Genomic DNA, 18,730 nt, shown 5'->3' on the forward strand with positions numbered 1-18,730 from the left:
AAATATATTTTCCTTGGGGCGCCTGGGTGGCTCAGTGGGTTAAGCCTCTGCCTTTGGCTCAGGTCATGATCCCAGGTCCTGGGATCGAGCCTCACATCGGGCTCCCTGCTCAGCCAGGAGCCTGATTCCTCCTCTCTTTCTGCCTGACTCTCTGCCTACTTGTGATCTCTGTCTGTCAAATAAAGAAATAAAATCTTACAAAATATATATATATAATATATATATATTTTTTTTCCTTTATGATTACTGCTTTTTGTATCTTGTTTAAAAAATATTTGTCTATTACAGGGTCATGAAAATATTTTATGCTATGTAATAGTTGTTTTATTCCATAAGAGTTTCATTTTCACTTTTTTACTTTATGTAGACTTTACCTTTTTTGTATAGTATGAAGTAGGTGAGGATTTATTTTCTCTCCTACAGGATATACAACTGACCCAACACCATTTCTTAAGAAAATCATTCATTTCTGTTTTTCTGCAGTACCATCTTCACTACAAACCAAACTGCATTTGTGTCTGTATATCCATTCCGTTCCATGATCAATTTGTCTATCCTTTACTGTCTTAACCACTACAGATTTAGAATAATCTTGATATAAGGTTCATGTGTACCACATCCTCTATCTCTGCTTTTCTTTGAGATCATCTTGACTATTTTTGGACCTTTGCATTTCCATGTAAGATGTGTGTCTTGTAAGCAGCATAGAAGTAGGCTCTTAAAATCCAATCTGACATTTTTCTGTCTTAAATATTTTTTTAAAATTTATTGAGATAAAATTCACATATATTCACATAAACATAAAATTATTCTTGAGTAATTTAGTGCTAAAAACTTGGTATATTCATGATGTTATGGAACTATCACCTCTATCTACTTCCAAAACATTTCTATCACACTAAAATAAAATCTCATATTCACTGAGCAGTTTCTCCCCTTTCTCCCCTTCCCCTAGTCCCTGGTAACCACCAATCTGCAGTCCTCTCTCTACGAATTTACTTACTCTGGAGATTTCACACAAATGGAATCATTCACTGTAAGATATTACGTAAGGCATAATGTCTTCAAGGTTGAACTACATTTAGTATGAGCAGTAATTTACTTTTTGTTTTTTTCCTTTTTAAAAAATTCCAATATAGTTAACATAAAGTTGTAGATTAGTTTCAGGTGTAGAATATAGTAATTCAACAATCCCATTCATCACCCAGTGCTCATGACTAATACGTGTACGCCTTAATCCTCATCACCTATTTCACCCAACCCCCAACACACCTCCCCTCAGGTAACCATTCGTTTATTCTCTATAGTTAAGAGGCTGTTTCTTGGGGGTGCCTGGGTGGCTCAGTGGGTTGGGCCTCTGCCTTTGGCTCAGGTCATGATTTCGGGGTCCTGGGATTGGGCCCCACATTGGGCTCTCTGCTCAGCAGAGAGCCTGCTTTCCCCTCTCTGCCTGCCTCTCTGCCTACTTGTGATCTCTCTGTGTCAAATAAATAAAAAAAATAAAACAAGAAAATCTTTAAAAAAAAAAAAAAGAGTCTGTTTCTTGGCTTGTCTCTCTGGTACTGTTACTTTTTAAGGTTAAATAACATTTCACAGTTTGTACATACCACAATTTGTTTATCCACTCATCCCTGATGGACATTTGGGCTGTTTTCCACATTCTGGCTATTGTGAATAACACTGCTATGAATATGCATGTACATATATTTGTTTGAATACCTGTTTTAAAGTTTTTGGGAAATATCAACTCACGAATAACTGCTGGGTCATATGGCAATTCTATGTTTAACTAAATTTAACTATTTGTAGAACAACCAAACTCTTTGTCTTTTAACTGGAGTATTGCTACTCTACTCTTTCACTCTATTATTGCCTTCTCCCACTGATTGTGCTATTATTGTCCGATATTTTCACTGTATCTCTATACATTAAAATCATAAAACATTTTATTGTTTATTTTGAAATAATTTTAAACTTAAGGAAAGCTACAAGAATAATTGAGAAATGTCTGTATCCAGATCCATTAATGTACCATTTTGCCAATTTTGTTTTTATCCTTTCTCTGTCTCCACATATAAGAAAATATAGGCATATTATCATATCCCTATACCTACATATTGTCAGAATTTAGTGACAGACTAAATATGTGAAATGATGGGAAGAGACTGTCAAAGATGGCTAGGTTCTGGTTTGCATAATCTAATAGATAGTGGTACATTTCACTGAAATAAAAACCTGTGGAAAAGAATCAGGTGTGAAGGAGGGGATCCTTGAGTTTGATATTAGATGGGCTAACTCTGAGATATCTTTGAGAACCCCATAAGATATCAAAGTCAGGAATGAAATATATTAGTCTGGAGCTCCAAGGGCAGAAAAGGGCTAGAGATATAAATCTGGAAGTTATTTGTTTTTAAACAGTAATTGTAGCAATGGATATGGATGATCCCACAAAGAAAGAAAACTGAGAGGAGAGAGTCTTGGATTCAATTTTAAGTAATGCCAATATTTAATAACAAAGATAAAGAGGATGAGTCTGCAAAAGAAAAAGAAGTTGCTAGAGGAGGAGGGCTACTGAAAAATCACAATGAGTGAAAGTGTCCACTAGATTTAAAAATGCAAAAGTCACTGGTGACCCTGGGGAAACCAGATAGATAAGCCTGAGTTATTACGAGGTAGAAAAAATAACTCTTTCAAGAGGTTTTTAGCAAAGAGGATAGTGAAAATATGGTAAATGAGGGATAAGGTGTGTGGTATTAAGGAAGAAATTTCCCCTGCCCTGGGATTAAAAAGGACATCTTTAAATAGTTAATGAAAACTATCTGGCTTGAAAGGGACAAGTTGTACATACAAGAAAGAAGGGATTATTGGTGATCAAAACACAACTTTGTGAATACAATAAAACCTCTGAATATTAAGGGTAAACTTTATGAGAAGTGAGCTTATCTCAATAAATTTAAAGGCAATGAATGGGAAAAAAAAAAAAAAAGAAAGGATGACTAATAGTGTAGGTTTCTGAAAAGGTAGGACATGATAGGATCCAAAGAATTGGAGTAACTAATTACAGATAAGAGGAGTGAAAACTGAGTGAATTCCTGTCTGATATCTTTTATTTTGATCTCTGAAGTAGGAGACAAAGTCATGTGCTGAAGGTAGAGATGGATGAAATAGGGAGTGGTTATAAATAAGAGGTTGAGAACAGGGAAGCAGTTGCAGCAGAGAGCAGGAGGGCAAGTAAGAAACTGATATAGCTGAGGGCCCATTGAGGCCAGTTTCAATGAGTTTATGGGGATACCAACATGTCCTATTTTAAATTTTCTCCATCTGTGTCTTCTTGACTATAGGCAAGGAGAAAGTAGACAGGTGGGAAGAGCCAGGAAAGTATGCCTAGAGCATATGTCCCACAGCATCAGTTCGTTTAGGCGTTCATTCCCTTCAGGGTATATATAAAATTGATGATTCTAAAGTAGTAGGGCCCTAATGAGTCTAATCCTCCAGACCCTTGCCCCAAACACAATACATTCTTCCGTTTTCATTTCGTGTTACCCTGAAAGTCTTAAAACAGTTTCTCATTTCCTAACTGCTGTCCTCAGATAAATAACAGAGAATACTGAGGACCTATAATGTGCCAAGTCTTACTATTTAACACAGTATACCAAACACACTATTCAACGTGGCTTTACTCTCATCTTACTTCTCTCCTCAAGGAATGTGGCGCAGTCCACAGGGTCTGCTGAGCAAATAGTCCTACTCCAAAACAGTCTCCTGGCCGGAACTGGTGAGTATTTAACCTATGAAATGATCTTAGGTGAAAAAAAACTCTGCCAAAACGGGAATAAACTGAGGCAATCAGATGTTTTTTCTTGGTAATCCGGATCAGGAAATACTAAGATAAGACATCTGGAGACTTAAGCCATAAAGATAATCTGAACGAACATAAGACAGAGTAAATTACATGAAGTGATAAATAGGTTAATTACAATTAGGGAGAAATTATGAAGAAGCAGAAATAAGGAATAAAAACAATATATAAAACAGCAGATGAACTCTAGTGGCAGCTGAAAAAAAGTAGAATTCTTGTGAAACAGAAATGAAGACCCTCTGAGTTACATGAATGGCAGGGCACCACACAGAGAAGGTGCAGACTTCTGCATTCCTGGGTGCTTCCCTGGGCTGATTTACAATTCTACTACAAAAGGACTGCCTATAACACACTTCCCAATCTCAAACATTTTTGGATTTCTATTTCCCTTATTGCCTTGTATTTTAAAAATAAAAACCCATCTCTTTTTTTTTTAAGATTTTATTTACTTATTTGACAGAGAGAGAGAGATTACAAGTAGGCAGAGAGGCAGGCAGAGGGGGAGGGGGAAGCAGGCTCCCTGCTGAGCAGAGGACACTATGTGTGCAATGTGTGGGCTTGGATCCCAGGACCCTGAGATCACCACCTGAGCCAAAGGCAGAGAGGCTCAACCCACTGAGCCACCCAGGAGTCCCCAAAACCCATTTCTTGAAATAGCCTAAGTTGAATCCATGGTCCTTATGACTAAACATTAAAAAATACAATAAAACTTCTGAGATTAAATCACTGAGAAGATTTTCGTCTTTGGCAGATTTTACCTGTATGTTCACATATTACCAAATAAGTCAAAAAATTTTCCCTAAAACCTTAAAAGAAAAACAATGATTTGCTTAAAATAGTGACTATAAACTGGGAAGGTAAAATACCTTACAAAGTGTTAAGATAACCATTAAATTAATCCTTTTCAATTACATTTATATTCTCATCCCAGTTCAAGGAAAAGGAGATACTTTGCCTCAATCCTTCCCACTGCTGTCTAAGAGCATCATTGCCAAAAATAACTCATTTGTGCTTAGAATATTTACTGTGATAATCATTTCTCCGAAACCCATAAAGTAGTCCTACCTAGCATAGTTTGACTCTCACATTGGTATTGCCACATTAAATTAAGCAACTTGTCATTCTAATTTTGAAAATTTTATAATATCTTTCTTAGTTTTGGGGTATGTGTAGTATGCAGATTCAAATAATGAACTACAATAATTTCTAATCACATTCCTGGTTCATGCATTTATTTCCAAATGGGTTGCTATATTTAATATTTTTTAACTTTGGGGTACATTTCCATAAATTTATTTTATAAAAGCAATAAAAGTAAAAGAGAAAATTATTTAAGGAGCAAGCACTCATAACTCTCTCTCTCTAATCCACTATTATCACTTAGTATTTCCTTCTGGACTATGTTCAATGGAGATCTCTTCAAAAATGTTGTAACTACAATGTACTTGTACAATAATATTCATAACAGTATTATTCACAATAGCCAAAATGTAGAAACAATCCGAATGTCCACAGAATGTGGTACATAAATATAATATTTTTCAATCTTAAAAAGGAATGAAATTCTGATCCATGCCACAAAATGGATGAACCTTGAAAACACTACGCTAAATGAAATAAGCCAGACACAGGAGGACAAAAATTATGATTCCACTTATACGAGGTACCTAGAATAGTCAAATTCATAGAGAAAGAAAGTAGAAGAGATGTTGCCAGGGGCTGGGAGGGGGAGGAGGGGTTTCAGTTTGGGATGGTGAAAAAATTCTGACAATGGACAGTGGTGATAATTGTATATAACATTGGGAATGTACTTACTGCTACTAAATTGTACACTTAAAACAGTTAGAAGTGGTAAATTTTATGTTATATACAGTTCATCATAATCAAAACATTTTTTAACGTATAGGAAACTTCTGCTATAGGCTGTGTCTGAAAAGATGACTAAGAAACAAGAATGGAGGGGTAGCAAAAGAGGAGAGTTCTAGTAAATGAGCTCATGCAAAATCAAAATGTTTACTAGTTCACTGTCAGGCAAGTTGAGAAAGTATAAGTCAAGCAAGGCTGAATCACAAAGAAATCTGGGAGCCATGAACTTTATGTTGGCAGTATCTTTACAGGAAGATGGTGAGATATTTTAATCAAGGGAATAACATAGTTAGATCTGCACTTTATATTTGTGGAAAACAAGGGCAAGAAGGGCAAAGAAGTCAGTTACACTGCAAAAATAAATGAAGCATAATGAAGCCTAAACTGAAAAAGTCATGAAAATAAGGAGGAAGAGATATAGGGAATAGTCAGGAGATAAAATCAATAGGATGGTATATAACAGGAGGAAGAAGAGTCAGATATTGGTTTTCAGTTCAAACAATTCAGTTCCATTAACTGAGGTAGAGACTATGAAAACAGAGACAATGGGGAGAAAGATAAATGAATGTAGCTCAGCTTCACCATGTTCTTGTTGTATCTTTTTCTTTCAGAAAATAATCTTTTAAGTCATTTAAGAATAGTTCTTAAAGGATACATAAACTCTAAAGAGGAAAAGAGTATAATTGAGAAGACAGAAGTGAGAGCATAATGTTTTACAGTATACCCTTTTGAATCTTTTGATTTTACTGAAAAATATATTTTTAATGATTTTGTAAAGTTATATAAAAATCAACTTTAAGAACTGCCATAAGAATAATGAGAAGATATCTGCTAACAGCTATATCTTTTGGAGGACATTAATTATTTAACTCAGAGACACTGACAGGAAAAAAAAGACTCAATTACTATTTCTGCTTGCCTTCTTTGGTTGTCTAATTAATTAACTGTTAGTTCTATGGATATTTTTAAAGTGTGATAATTTCCAAATAATTGATCAATACAAAATAAATCATTCCTTAAAGGCTTCTATTTACATTTTTCAAGTCTTGTCTTTCCAAATGAAATGTATACCCACTTAGGATAGATTTAAAAATCAACTTTGGCGGCGTCTGGTGGCTCAGTAGGTTGAACATCCAGCTCATGATTTTGGCTCAGGTCATGATCTTAGGGTCATGAGGTCAGAGCCCTGCATCAGGGGAGTCTGCCCGAGATTACCTCTGACCCTCCTCCTGTGTGTATACACGCACGTGCACGCACACCTATGCACAAACTCTCTCTCAAATCAAGAAATAAATAAAACCTTTAAAAAAAAAACCCAACCTTTATCTTAATGCCCTACGGTTAATGCTATATGATAAAATGTCCTCCAAAAAGATAATTTGAAGTCCTAAGCTCTGGTACTCAGAGTGTGACATTAACTGAGAATTAGTTAACATGAAGCCATACTGGAATAGGGTGGGCCCTCAGCCCAATTATGACTGGTATCCTTATAAGAGGGAAATTTGGGCAGAAACACAGAGAGAGGATGGCTACCTGAAGACAGAGGCAGAGACTGAAGCTATACAGCTACAGACCAAGGAATGCCTAGGGCTATCAGAAGCTGAAAAGCCAAGAAAGGATTCTACTCAGGAGAGTTCAAAGGGGTGTAGAGTCCTGCCAACATCTTCATGTTGTAGAGCTTCTAGTCTCTAGACTTTCAAAGGACACATTTCTATTGTTTTAATCTGGTTTGTAGGATTTGTTACAGCAGCCCTAGGAAACTAATTCACTTGGCTAGTTAGTACCAATAGGAAATGTTTATCGCACACCTGCATTCTTTAGTGTCTCAGTTTTACCACAGACAGCAAGACCCACCATAAAAAGTGACTAAGTCAGACTATATCCACCTTACACTTAGGAGAGATTCTGTTTTGACATTAAAGGTTCTAAATTCTTCCTGCTTATTTACATAAAAATACAAATGACATTCCAATCTAGAAAATGGAAATTTCATAAGAAGAGTGCCTTGAAATGCTGAATTTTTGAAAGATTATACAAAAGTAGATACATTTGAATGAATATTAAGGAATATTCAGGTATCTAGTAAACAAAATGATCTACCTAATTTTTTAAATAACTTTCAAGTAGTTATCTCTTTTACAGCATAGGATCTATGTATAATTAAAGGCTTACCAATCATTTTATACTTTTAGACCATTTGTTAGAGAATGTAAGGAAACATTTTTTTTTTTTAGAACTCCCCTACAAGAGGGCGCCTGGGAGGCTCAGTGGGTAAAGCCTCTGCCTTCGGCTCAGGTCGTGATCCCGGGGTCCTGGGATCGAGCCCCACATGGGGTTCTCTGCTCAGCAGGGAGCCTGCTTCCCCCCCAACCTCTCTCTGCCTACCTTTCTGCCTCCTTGTGATCTCTGTCAAATAAATAAATAAAATCTTAAAAAAAAAGAACTCCCCTACAAGAAATAGTTAATATAATCACATAGATCTTGGGAAAACTAGAGATAAATCAGAAGCAAGGAAAAATATAAAGCATCACAAAATTAAACTTGTGATCCCCCCAAATAACCAAAAATACATACAATGATTAGGACAAAAAATTTAAAGCACATTGGGTGAAGGAATGTACACAGAAACTGTTGGCTATCCATATCCCCTCTGCCCTCACAAGTTCAGGACATGCTAATGGCTTCTTGCTGTAAGGATCCAAAACTCTGCCTAAGAGCCATGCTCAGACCACATGGACATCAGGTGCTAGGGAGTTAACAATCCTAGGAGCAGCCCATTAACTAGTGACTGAGGGAAATCAGTTGATAATCACCCCAGCCTCCTCATCATTCAAGAAAAACTATAAGACACTTTCTACACTGTTTTTCAGAGGTCCCTAACAGGACTGAGCCCCAGCTGTTCAGGTTTCTACCTGCTTGTTTACATATTGAACAATATGTAACAAAATTAAACTTGTTTTCCTTCTTTTCCTGCTCTTAATTCCTCATTCCCTGAAGTGAGCCTCCTAAAACAGCTCCCAAAGAAACAAACCATCTGCACTCAAGTCCTTGCCTCAGTGTCTATTTCTAAGGAAACCCAATCTAAGACTAAATTAAGTTTACATGAAAAGGCAGAGTCTCATATTTGACTCAAAATGGCTTTGCAACTCCAAATGGAACAGTCGTGAGAAAACTCATAAAGAGTTTCTTCTTAACCTTTGCTTATAAATTACATTGTCCACATAATTTTTCAGGTGGTGAAGATGGAATGGATCCTAAAGCCTGCAACTTCTCATATATGTATCTCTTCCAGCTTCACATCTTGCATCATATTCCTTTTCCACGTTCAGACACAAACTTCAAAATTCTTTCTCCAGTACGAAGCTAAAATTACAGCTTGATGAATACAGATCAGAAACAGCTAAGGACAATGTATATGCATTTAACTCTCTTTGGAAGAAATAACTTCTTCCCAAAAGGAAATAATTTCCTTAGACCTTTTCTAAATAAAAAAAAAATTAACAAAAACTGTTATTAAAAAAAAAATCAAGGAACAGAGAGGTATAAAGTGTAAAGATTCAAGGTATTCATCCTAATCACCCACTTCCCTTTCTAAATAGTTACTTCTTAAAACTTTTTGAACTTTCCAGATGTTTACTATTAATATGACTGAGGGTGTTGCCACAATGTTTTACTACAAATATGGTTGTGACTTTTTTTTTAAGGCAAAGTAGTTATAAAAAAATACATATTATAATGTACAAATAAACTAACTACTTATAAAATTAATCCACCCTCAAACATCATTCCCTGGTTAAATTGGTTTCTATCCTCACCAGCTGTCATTAACTATTATCAGGGTAAAATTGTATCTAGGAGACCTCCATTTTCTTTTCTTTTCTTTTTTTTTTTTTTACATTTCTTTTTAAATATTTATCTATCTATCTATTTATTTATTTATTTAGATAGTGCGGAGGGGCAGAAGCAGAGGGAGAGAAAGAACCTTAAGCAGGTTCCACCTCACAACCCTGAGATCATGACCTGAGCTGAAATCAAGAGTCGGATCCTTAACTGACTGAGCCACCCAGGTGCCCTGAGACCCCCATTTTCTTTTCTTTTGCAATTTTAATATTTTTAGTTCAATTAATTAACAGATAGTATGTTATTAGTTGCAAAGGTAGAGTTCAGTGATCCATCAGTTGTATATAACACCAGAGCTCATTAGATCACATGCCCTCCTTAATGCCCATCACCCAATTATCCCATCCTCTAACCCCTCTCTTCCCCTCCAGCAACCCTCAGTTTGTTTCCTGTGGTTAAGTCTTTTATGGTTCTTTTCCCTCTCTGATTTCATGTTTTTTTGTTTTTCCTTCCCTTTCTCTATGTTCTTCCTGTTTTGTTTCTTAAATTCCACAAACAAGTGAAATCATATGATAATTGTCTTTTTCTGACCTATTTCACTTAGCATAATACCCTCTAGTTCCACCCACATCATTGCAAATGGCAAGATTCATTCTTTTTGATGGCTGAGTAATATTCCATTGTATATCTATATACCACATCTTCTTTGTCCATTCATCTGTCGATGGACATCTGGGCTCTTTCCATAGTTTGGCTATTGTAGACATTGCTGCTATGAACACTGGGGTGCCCCTTCGGACCACTACAGTTGTATCTTTGCCAAGACTTCCATTTTCAATAATAATGAACTAAGTGATTCAGAGTTAATTTCTCTAGTGACAACTATAAAACAGGTCTAAATGGAGGAAATACCTTATAATACCAAAGACCTAATAAGATAATGAGGCAGCACCACACCAAGAGGAGAGTTGGAGGTGCTGCCCACTGTACAGCAATGAACCTCAAACTTTAGCATGCCTAAGAACCAATAGGAGAGCATATTAAAACATATCCTAAGAGATTCTGATTTAGAAGATCTGTAATTTCCATTTCTAACAAGCCCCCAGGTGATGGTGATATTGCTAGTCTAAGGACTAACTGTCCCTGATCTAGACTAAAGAAAAGGAAAGCAGAGGATAAGGAAATTATACAAATGATTTGGTGAACACATATAAGACCAGACTCTGTGTATCAACCCCTCATTCTATCTTCCCCTTCTCACCTTCACCTCTCAACAGTGTTGACATCCTACTGCTGCTTTTGGTCACTATTACCTGCGGTCATCTGCCAATCCTCAGGAAAGAGCTAAGATACCACAGCTCTTTGATATACAACAGAGGAAGCACTTTAGTAGGAGTAGGGAAAGATAGTCTTTTAAAAATATGGTGCTAGAATAACAGATTTTCCATGTGGGGTAAAATCATCAAATCAATGCCTGCCTTATACTACTTACAAAAAATAAATTCCAGGTAGGCTAATGACCTAAATGTGAATGGTAAAATAATACAGCTTTTAGACCATAAAATATCATCTTGATGACCTTAAGGTAGGAAAGATTTCTTAAGACACAAAAAGCCCTATACTTAAAAATTAAGACCTGTTCATCAAAAGATACCATAAAAAGAGCAAAAACAAAAGCCACAGAGTGGGAGAAAACATTCGCAATCCATTTAAAACAAAATGATTCGTATCCAGAATATGGATGTAACTTTTATATGTAACTTTAACGAAGTAATGAGAACAAGACACTGATCCAATAGAAAATGGGCAAAATTAGAACTGGCACTTCACCAAAGAGGAAATCCAAGAGTCAACAAATATTAAAAAAAAGTCTCCAATCTTAAATAGAGGACTGCAAATTAGAACCATAACCAATACCACCACATAGGTATCCAACTACAAAAATGGAAAAAAAAAATCTGGCAATTTTAAGTGTTGACAACAGAAGAGACTCCCATACACTAAGAAACAGTGTTATCTAGGAAAGTTGAAGGTATATATATATACTCCTACTTCCAGATACCTGCCTTAAATTACCCTTATGTACACCAGGATATAAAAAAGTGTTCACAGCTGCATTATTCATAATTATCAAAAATTTGGGGAGGTAGATTCAAATGCCTATGACAGTAGAAAAGATTTTTTAATTATGATATATTCTTCCAAGAAAATATTTTACATTAAGGAAAACAAATGAATTAAAGGTAAATGCAACATGAATGAGTACACAAAATAATGTTGAGTGAAAAATGCTCATATAAATACATACAACATGACACTATATAAAGTTTTAAATCTGGAAAAATGAATTCATACTGTTTTAGGTGGCACATACACTGGTATAAAAAGCAAGGACATTATTATTATAAATTTCAGAACTGCAGTTAGCTGTGGGAAGATGAAGAATGTTAAGCCTGGTAAGTAATGGGGATATATTTGGGCGCTAATAATGTTCTATTTCTTCACATGCAAGTAGGTTTTGCTAGCCTTTATTTTACAACTACTTTTTAAATACATATGAGGTCCATACATTTTTTTGGAATTTTACAAAAAGAAAAAGGGAAAAAAAAAAAAAAAAAGACAGGGGTGCCTGGCTGGCTGTCAATAGGGCATCGACTCTTAACCTCAGGGTCATGAGTTCAAGCCCTATGTTGGCCTAGAGCTTACCTTAAGAACAAACAAACAAAAAAAGATTTACTGGTCCTGTAGTCAGACTGATCTGTTTGAAAAAACTTGGTCTACAATTTACTAATTATGAAATCCAAAGCAATTCATAAAACCTCTTGAAATTTAGGCTTCCTCAGTTTTAACATGGAGATAATATATATACCTGCATGTTGTGAGGTTTAAATAAGGTAACATATATAAAACATGTCCAACAGTGCATGGCTCATTAAGTAAGAAAAATAAGATGTCCCTGCACTACAGGATTCAGTACTGTAAAAGATCTTAATTCTCTTCAAATTGAGTCACTGATTCAACCCAAATCTTATTTTTGTTAACAACTAAAAAAAAAAAAAATGTTCTAACAGCCATGTATTTTACTGTATTTACCAGCATTGGGTTTGCTACAAGAATCTGTAGCATACCTTCTCAGTAAGGGTGATACTACTTATACAGGGGTAAAAGATTAATTCTTATGGGTGAAAAATACTTAGTTATTAAAATAGCTTGTGGGGGCACCTGGGTGGCTCAGTGGGTTAAAGCCTCTGCCTTCAGCCCAGGTCATGATCCCGGGGTCCTGGGATCGAGCCCCACGTGGGGGGCTCAGAGCCTGCTTTCCTTCCTCTCTCTCTGCCTGCCTCTTTGCCTACTTGTGATCTCTGTCAAATTAATAAATAAAATCTTAAAAAAAAAATGGCTTGTGGCCCTCCAAAGCTCAACCCTACCCAACAAATCCTTACTCATTAGTATTTAATTTTATCTCATTAGTGAGAAATTAAATTAATTAATTCAAATTTTAATTAATTTTTCCTTGGGGACAGAGATAATGAAAAAAAAGTTAAGAAACATTGATCTATAAATCGTTCCCTTTACGAGGGAAGTAAACGATGGAAATGATCACAATTTTGGGAAACAAGAAAATTAGCTTATAATGCTTTCCCTCTAACCAGAAGAGCTGAATGGGGAAAGGAAAAAATGATTGGGGAGAAGGTGTTCAAATTTTTCTGTAAACACAAGTCCAAGTGATGCTTTCAAATCATGTACAGAAATTATAGGAATATGTTTAGAAATAAGAAGAAAATATTGTTATAAGGAACTAAAAATGGGACTCAACATTCTAGTTTTCTTTGAGAGGAAAAAGCCAGGAAATAGTAGCCCAAGAATTTAAGAACCTGACGTCCCTTTCTCCCATTTCAGTAATAAGCAACATTGATAACTTTATTTTTAAGATAGTAATGCTTCTGAAAGACATAAGGATGTCAGTAAGTTTCAATAAATTAAGAGATGACTGCTTAAGAATTTATTTTAATCAGTAACCATGCCGTTTGAGACAGGCATCTTTTTCTCACAATCTTTTTTCCTTTTAAAAGGAATTATCTTTCATACCCATATTTTAATTCCCTTCTCTCCTTCCTCTATTCTACATGAATAGGAAATGACTGTAATAGCCATGATGTTGAGAGAAGCAAGATGACTTGGGCTTGTTCCAGACTACCAGGGAAATCAGTGGCCCAACACAGGCCTCTCTGTTCCAAGACCAGGCAGTATCAAACATAATTTACTGAGAGTGTGCTCAAGTTTTAGAGGCTAATTCTATAATTGATTTCTTCCTTAAGAGTACAGAACTCCTGGGGTGCTAGACGGCTCAGTTAGGCGCGAGACTCTTGGTTTCATCTCAGGTCATGATCTTGGGGTTGTGAGAGCAAGCTCCTTGGTGGGTTTGGCACTGAGCTCAGAGACTGCTTTACATTCTCTCCCTCTCCCCGTGCCTCTCCCCAGGCTCTCTCTAGCTCCCAAATAAGTAAATAAAATCTTCAACAACAACAACAAAAAAAAGAGTGCTGGACTTGTTAATCAACTGAGTATTCCAAGCTTATTACAAATAAATAAAAAAGAGAAAAGATAAGGTGTCCAGAAATAAGAAAATTAAAAATGAACATATCTATTAAAAATACATGAAAAATTAAAAAGATAGAAAATTCTTCCCATGATAGGAAAACATAAAAAGCAAGTACAGTTTAGGGAAGATATTAATAAGTGAGACAATATATAATTTTTTTTTAAGGATTTGAAGTAATCTCTACACCCAACATGGGGCTCAAATCCACAACCCAAGATCAAGAATCATACTCTCCACCCACCAAGCCAGCCAGGTACCCCAAGAAAATACATAATTAAGGCCATTGCTTTTTTTTTTTTTTTAAAGATTTTTATTTATTTATTTGACAGACAGATCACAAGTAGGCAGAGAGGCAGGCAGAGGGAGAGAGGAGGAAGCAGGCTCCCCACTGAGCAGAGAGCCTGATGCGGGGCTGGATCCCAGGACCCTGGGATCATGACCTGAGCGGTAGGCAGAGGCTTTAACCCACTGAGCCACCCAGGCGCCCCAAGGCCATTGCTTTTTTAAATGTAGAAGACCATTTGATCATACTTAAACTAAAAGCCTCGAAACTGATTTTGAAACATTTATTATATATTACTAATAATTACTCACTACAATATGATAAAAATACATTTGAATATTAAAGACAATGACATATGTTTTTACTCCATAAAGATTGAAACTGTCTTTCTAATAGTACATCCAGTCAACCTCTATGGAAGACCAATTCCTTTTATAAATCACTTCTTCAAATCCACAAAACTCATATATTCAGTTGTTGCTCGAAATACATGTTTTTCATCATAAAACTACCCTACTCTAACATTGAAACTTGAGACTATACATAGAAACCACATGAAAACTTAATATTACTGGTAAATATGCCTTGCTAAGAACACCTTAAATAGCCTGTTATAATGACTCTTTGTTGCCGAAAGAAAATGAAGTTTCTCCATGATTTTTTTAAACAGAAAATATCCTCGGACTCTAAAATTCCATAACAATAATAGGTATTTTATTTTATTAGATGCATTATTTTTAAAAAATGAATTCAAGTATCAAAAAAGCTACAAATTTTTACTTACATATTCAGGTTTTAATTTCTTATCTCCTCCTCTCACAGCCACTTTTTCTAGTTTATCTATAATGGGCCCAATCATTTCCTCATCTTTAAGCTGAAGTTCTTCGTGTATTATTTCTATATCTCGAATAGGATCTACACTTCCTTCAACATGTGTGATATCATCATCTTCAAAAGCACCTAAAATGAATTAAAGAGAAGCAGTCCAATAAACAATACAGAAGGCATTGAAGATTCCTAGAAGGTTAACAATTTATTCATACCAAATAACAATTTATATATACCATAGCACATGGTATATATATTTTTTGTCCTATTTAGTAATATTTAGGGCATTAGCAACCAAACAGTAATTCGAGAGCCTCAACATTTCAAAAACTGATTGAAATAAATAAAATTATGTTCTTTACAGATAGAAAATTATGCTCCAGAACTACTGCTATTTTCAGGTTTGGTACATTAAAAGATACCGAATTCCAGGCATGAGAGCCTGAAGTTCTAAACCACACTATTAGGGTTTCCAAGGGAAACCGGATTTGGGGTGGGGAGGTGGGTGAAATCATCTGGCAGACCTCTTCCCTGCTTCAATCTACTTTATCACTGTGGTTCTGACGGTGATTAGATAATGAACCACTCAGACACACAATTTACACAGCAGCTAATTTCATCGGCCTGATTTGAGGGTATGGTTTTTAGGGGGCTATCAAAGAAGCAGATGAAGGTGCATTTGTCATATATGAGTGACAACCATTCACACTATCTGAACAAAATGGTGCTGGCCCTTATTAGAAACACATGCTATTATCACATATTTAAAGTGCAGTTGAAGCCATAATTTCAAATTGCCAACTGGAAACATAAGGGTAAAACAACCAGATATTACTGAAGCATGTGTACTGACTTTATGCCCTTTTGAAGACATAATGTGGCAACATAATTCAACTGGGATTTACTCAAATTACCAGATAAAGAACAGTATCACAAAAATGAACAAATACTGAGAAATATTATAAATAGAAATCAGTGACATATCCATGAAATAAAAAACACATTTATAAACAAATTAATTTAATTTAAATTACCAACTAGATTATATACCCAAAATGAGATGTTTTCAAACATAAAGCATTGATTATTTTAGATAAAGATATCACAGGAATCATGAGAGACAATTTGAGTTTAATAAGAGAAAAACAGTGACCATAGCTCATTCTTCCATACCAAAGACCAAGATATTCTCATTACAGGTTACAAGGAATTTTTAAATATAATTTTCTAGAATTAAAAATAATTAAGCTGTTTGTATCTCAATGTACAACTTCAGTAATATAAATTTTAAAACGTAATTATATTGTCGCAATTAAAATATAAGTACTTAAAAGTATTCTTGGCATTAAACTGATGGTATATTAAATAGTGCCATACAAATTATATGAACAAAATTAGCAAGAAATGAGGATGTATGTTATATCTTACTAGTAAATACACTTACTAATAAATACACTAGTAAATACACTAGTAAATACACCCACTAGTAAATACACTAGTAAATACACAGTGATTTAGGTACTTTTTTTGAACATTTGGAAAGTATGAAAAAAGTCTTCCTGGAACCATAATAATATTTGTCATGTTTTGAGGCATCTTACATAAATGACACAATAAAATAGGAAAATAAAAATGAAAGCTTCATGCCAGGGCAACAAAGACAGTATTATGGTCAGTTCAGTTATAAAAATAACTACACTTTTAATGACACTCCAAATGAAAAATATCCTATATACTCACCTTTATGTAAGAACCAATATGTTAACTATAGTGATGTCCTCAACAACAGTAAATCTATCAGCAGGGTTTAAATGACAATTTCTTAACTGCAACCCTCAATTTTAACCAAGTAGATAACAGAGAGAAACTTAGCAACTGCAATTCTTCTGGAAGCAAAGAAAATAAAGCTTTCTGATCATCTGAATTAATCCAAACAGAAAAGGAGTATACAGGTAAATACCACTTGTCTATCTTATAACCTTTAAATTATCCTCTAGGTTGCACTTTGCTTGGAGTCTGTCAAGGATTTGGCTAGGAAAGAAGTTATGACTGTATTGTCACTAATCCATTCCCCTACTATAAGAAAAAACTCAAAACATAGACCTTATACACTCTGGATTGCATTGTTGTTCCTATGCCTGAAAGTTATTGTTGTTATTATTATTAATAGTAGTAGTAGTATATTCATTTGTACATAAGGTGGTAACATACTACGAGAAGAATTTAAAATTTTTTTGATAATAAATATTACCAAAAACTAAGATAAAAATAAGCGAAGGGAACATTAAAGTTACCCTTTAAAACTGAATAGCCTTGTGATGAAATGAGGCCTAATACAGCTATAAAATACAAACTACAGAAATTTAGTAGCCCTATGGGCAACTTCCCATTTCTTAGGAAGTTTCTAAGAAGTTAGAGATTACTTCCCAAAGATACACTCCTAGGTCAACAGACTTCACTGTATACTTACATTAGAGCATTCTTCCACATTTTACCTGTTTTAGTACAAGATTTAGTGGTTAAAAGTAAGGGTTCTGAAGTCAGACAGGCTTACTGGTTATAAAATCTTAGACAAATAATTGAACCTCTAAGGATCTTATTTTCACATCTTTAAAACGAACACATTTCTACCTCTTAGAGAATGGGTATGGTTAAATCAGATAACATATGTAAAGGGCTTAGCAGAAAGCCCCACACAGGGGCGCTTGGGTGGCTCAGTCCGTAAGTGGCTGCCTTGCTCAGGTCATGATCCCAGGGTCCTGGGAGTGCACAGAGCCCTGCCCCACATACCCATCAAGCTCCCTGCTCACCAGGAAGCCTGCTTCTCCCTCTCCCACTCCCCTGCTTGTCTTCCCTCTCTCGCTGTGTCTCTCTGTCAAATAAATAAGTAAAATCTTCATGAAAGAAAGAAAGAAAAAGAAAGCAAGCCCCACACATAAACTCTTTCATTAATTGGGGCATATAGTATTTTTTCAAATGATGTAGTCGTTAGTAATTTAGAAAAAATTTCATAGTAACATACTCAAACATTAGCTTTGAGTAATATTTCACATCACTCAATTCATCTTGGAATAGGTTAAAATAAGTTTTGTGAATTTACGGAGATCTCCCCCCAACTAATTCCTCTTAGTTCACCAGAACATTTTTACCCTAGTCCATGGCCAAAATTATTTATTTCAAATTCACTTTAACTAAAACGATGATCCTCTTAGGGGGAAACACTGTACTGGTAAAGAAGAGAACTTTACATCTTAAAGACTATACTATATCATACTGATTGTTTCACAACAAAGTTATTTCCATCTCAATTCTCTTCAGTCCTTCTCAATATGTCAAAGAGAAAATCTCAGTTTGAAGCTGTTGGTCTTTACTATCTAACATTTATAAAATGATCTTTTTATCAACAGAGAAGACCTCGGTCTCAGAGCTTCGAAAGGCTAAAAAATTTAAT

At 35.2% G+C, this 18,730-nt stretch overlaps 1 protein-coding gene across 1 annotated transcript in view; it reads right to left on the bottom strand.

Annotated features, from left to right (window-relative positions):
- Positions 1-18,730, bottom strand: part of OLA1 (Obg like ATPase 1) — a 180,668-nt gene that overhangs the window by 58,634 nt on the left and 103,304 nt on the right. The window contains exon 5 of the mRNA XM_047722194.1: positions 15,236-15,411. Coding sequence (XP_047578150.1) covers positions 15,236-15,411 — 176 coding nt within the window. The remainder of the gene's footprint in view (positions 1-15,235; positions 15,412-18,730) is intronic.

This window comes from Lutra lutra, chromosome 3 (assembly GCF_902655055.1).
Source record: "Lutra lutra chromosome 3, mLutLut1.2, whole genome shotgun sequence".
Classification (NCBI taxonomy): Eukaryota; Metazoa; Chordata; class Mammalia; order Carnivora; family Mustelidae; genus Lutra; species Lutra lutra.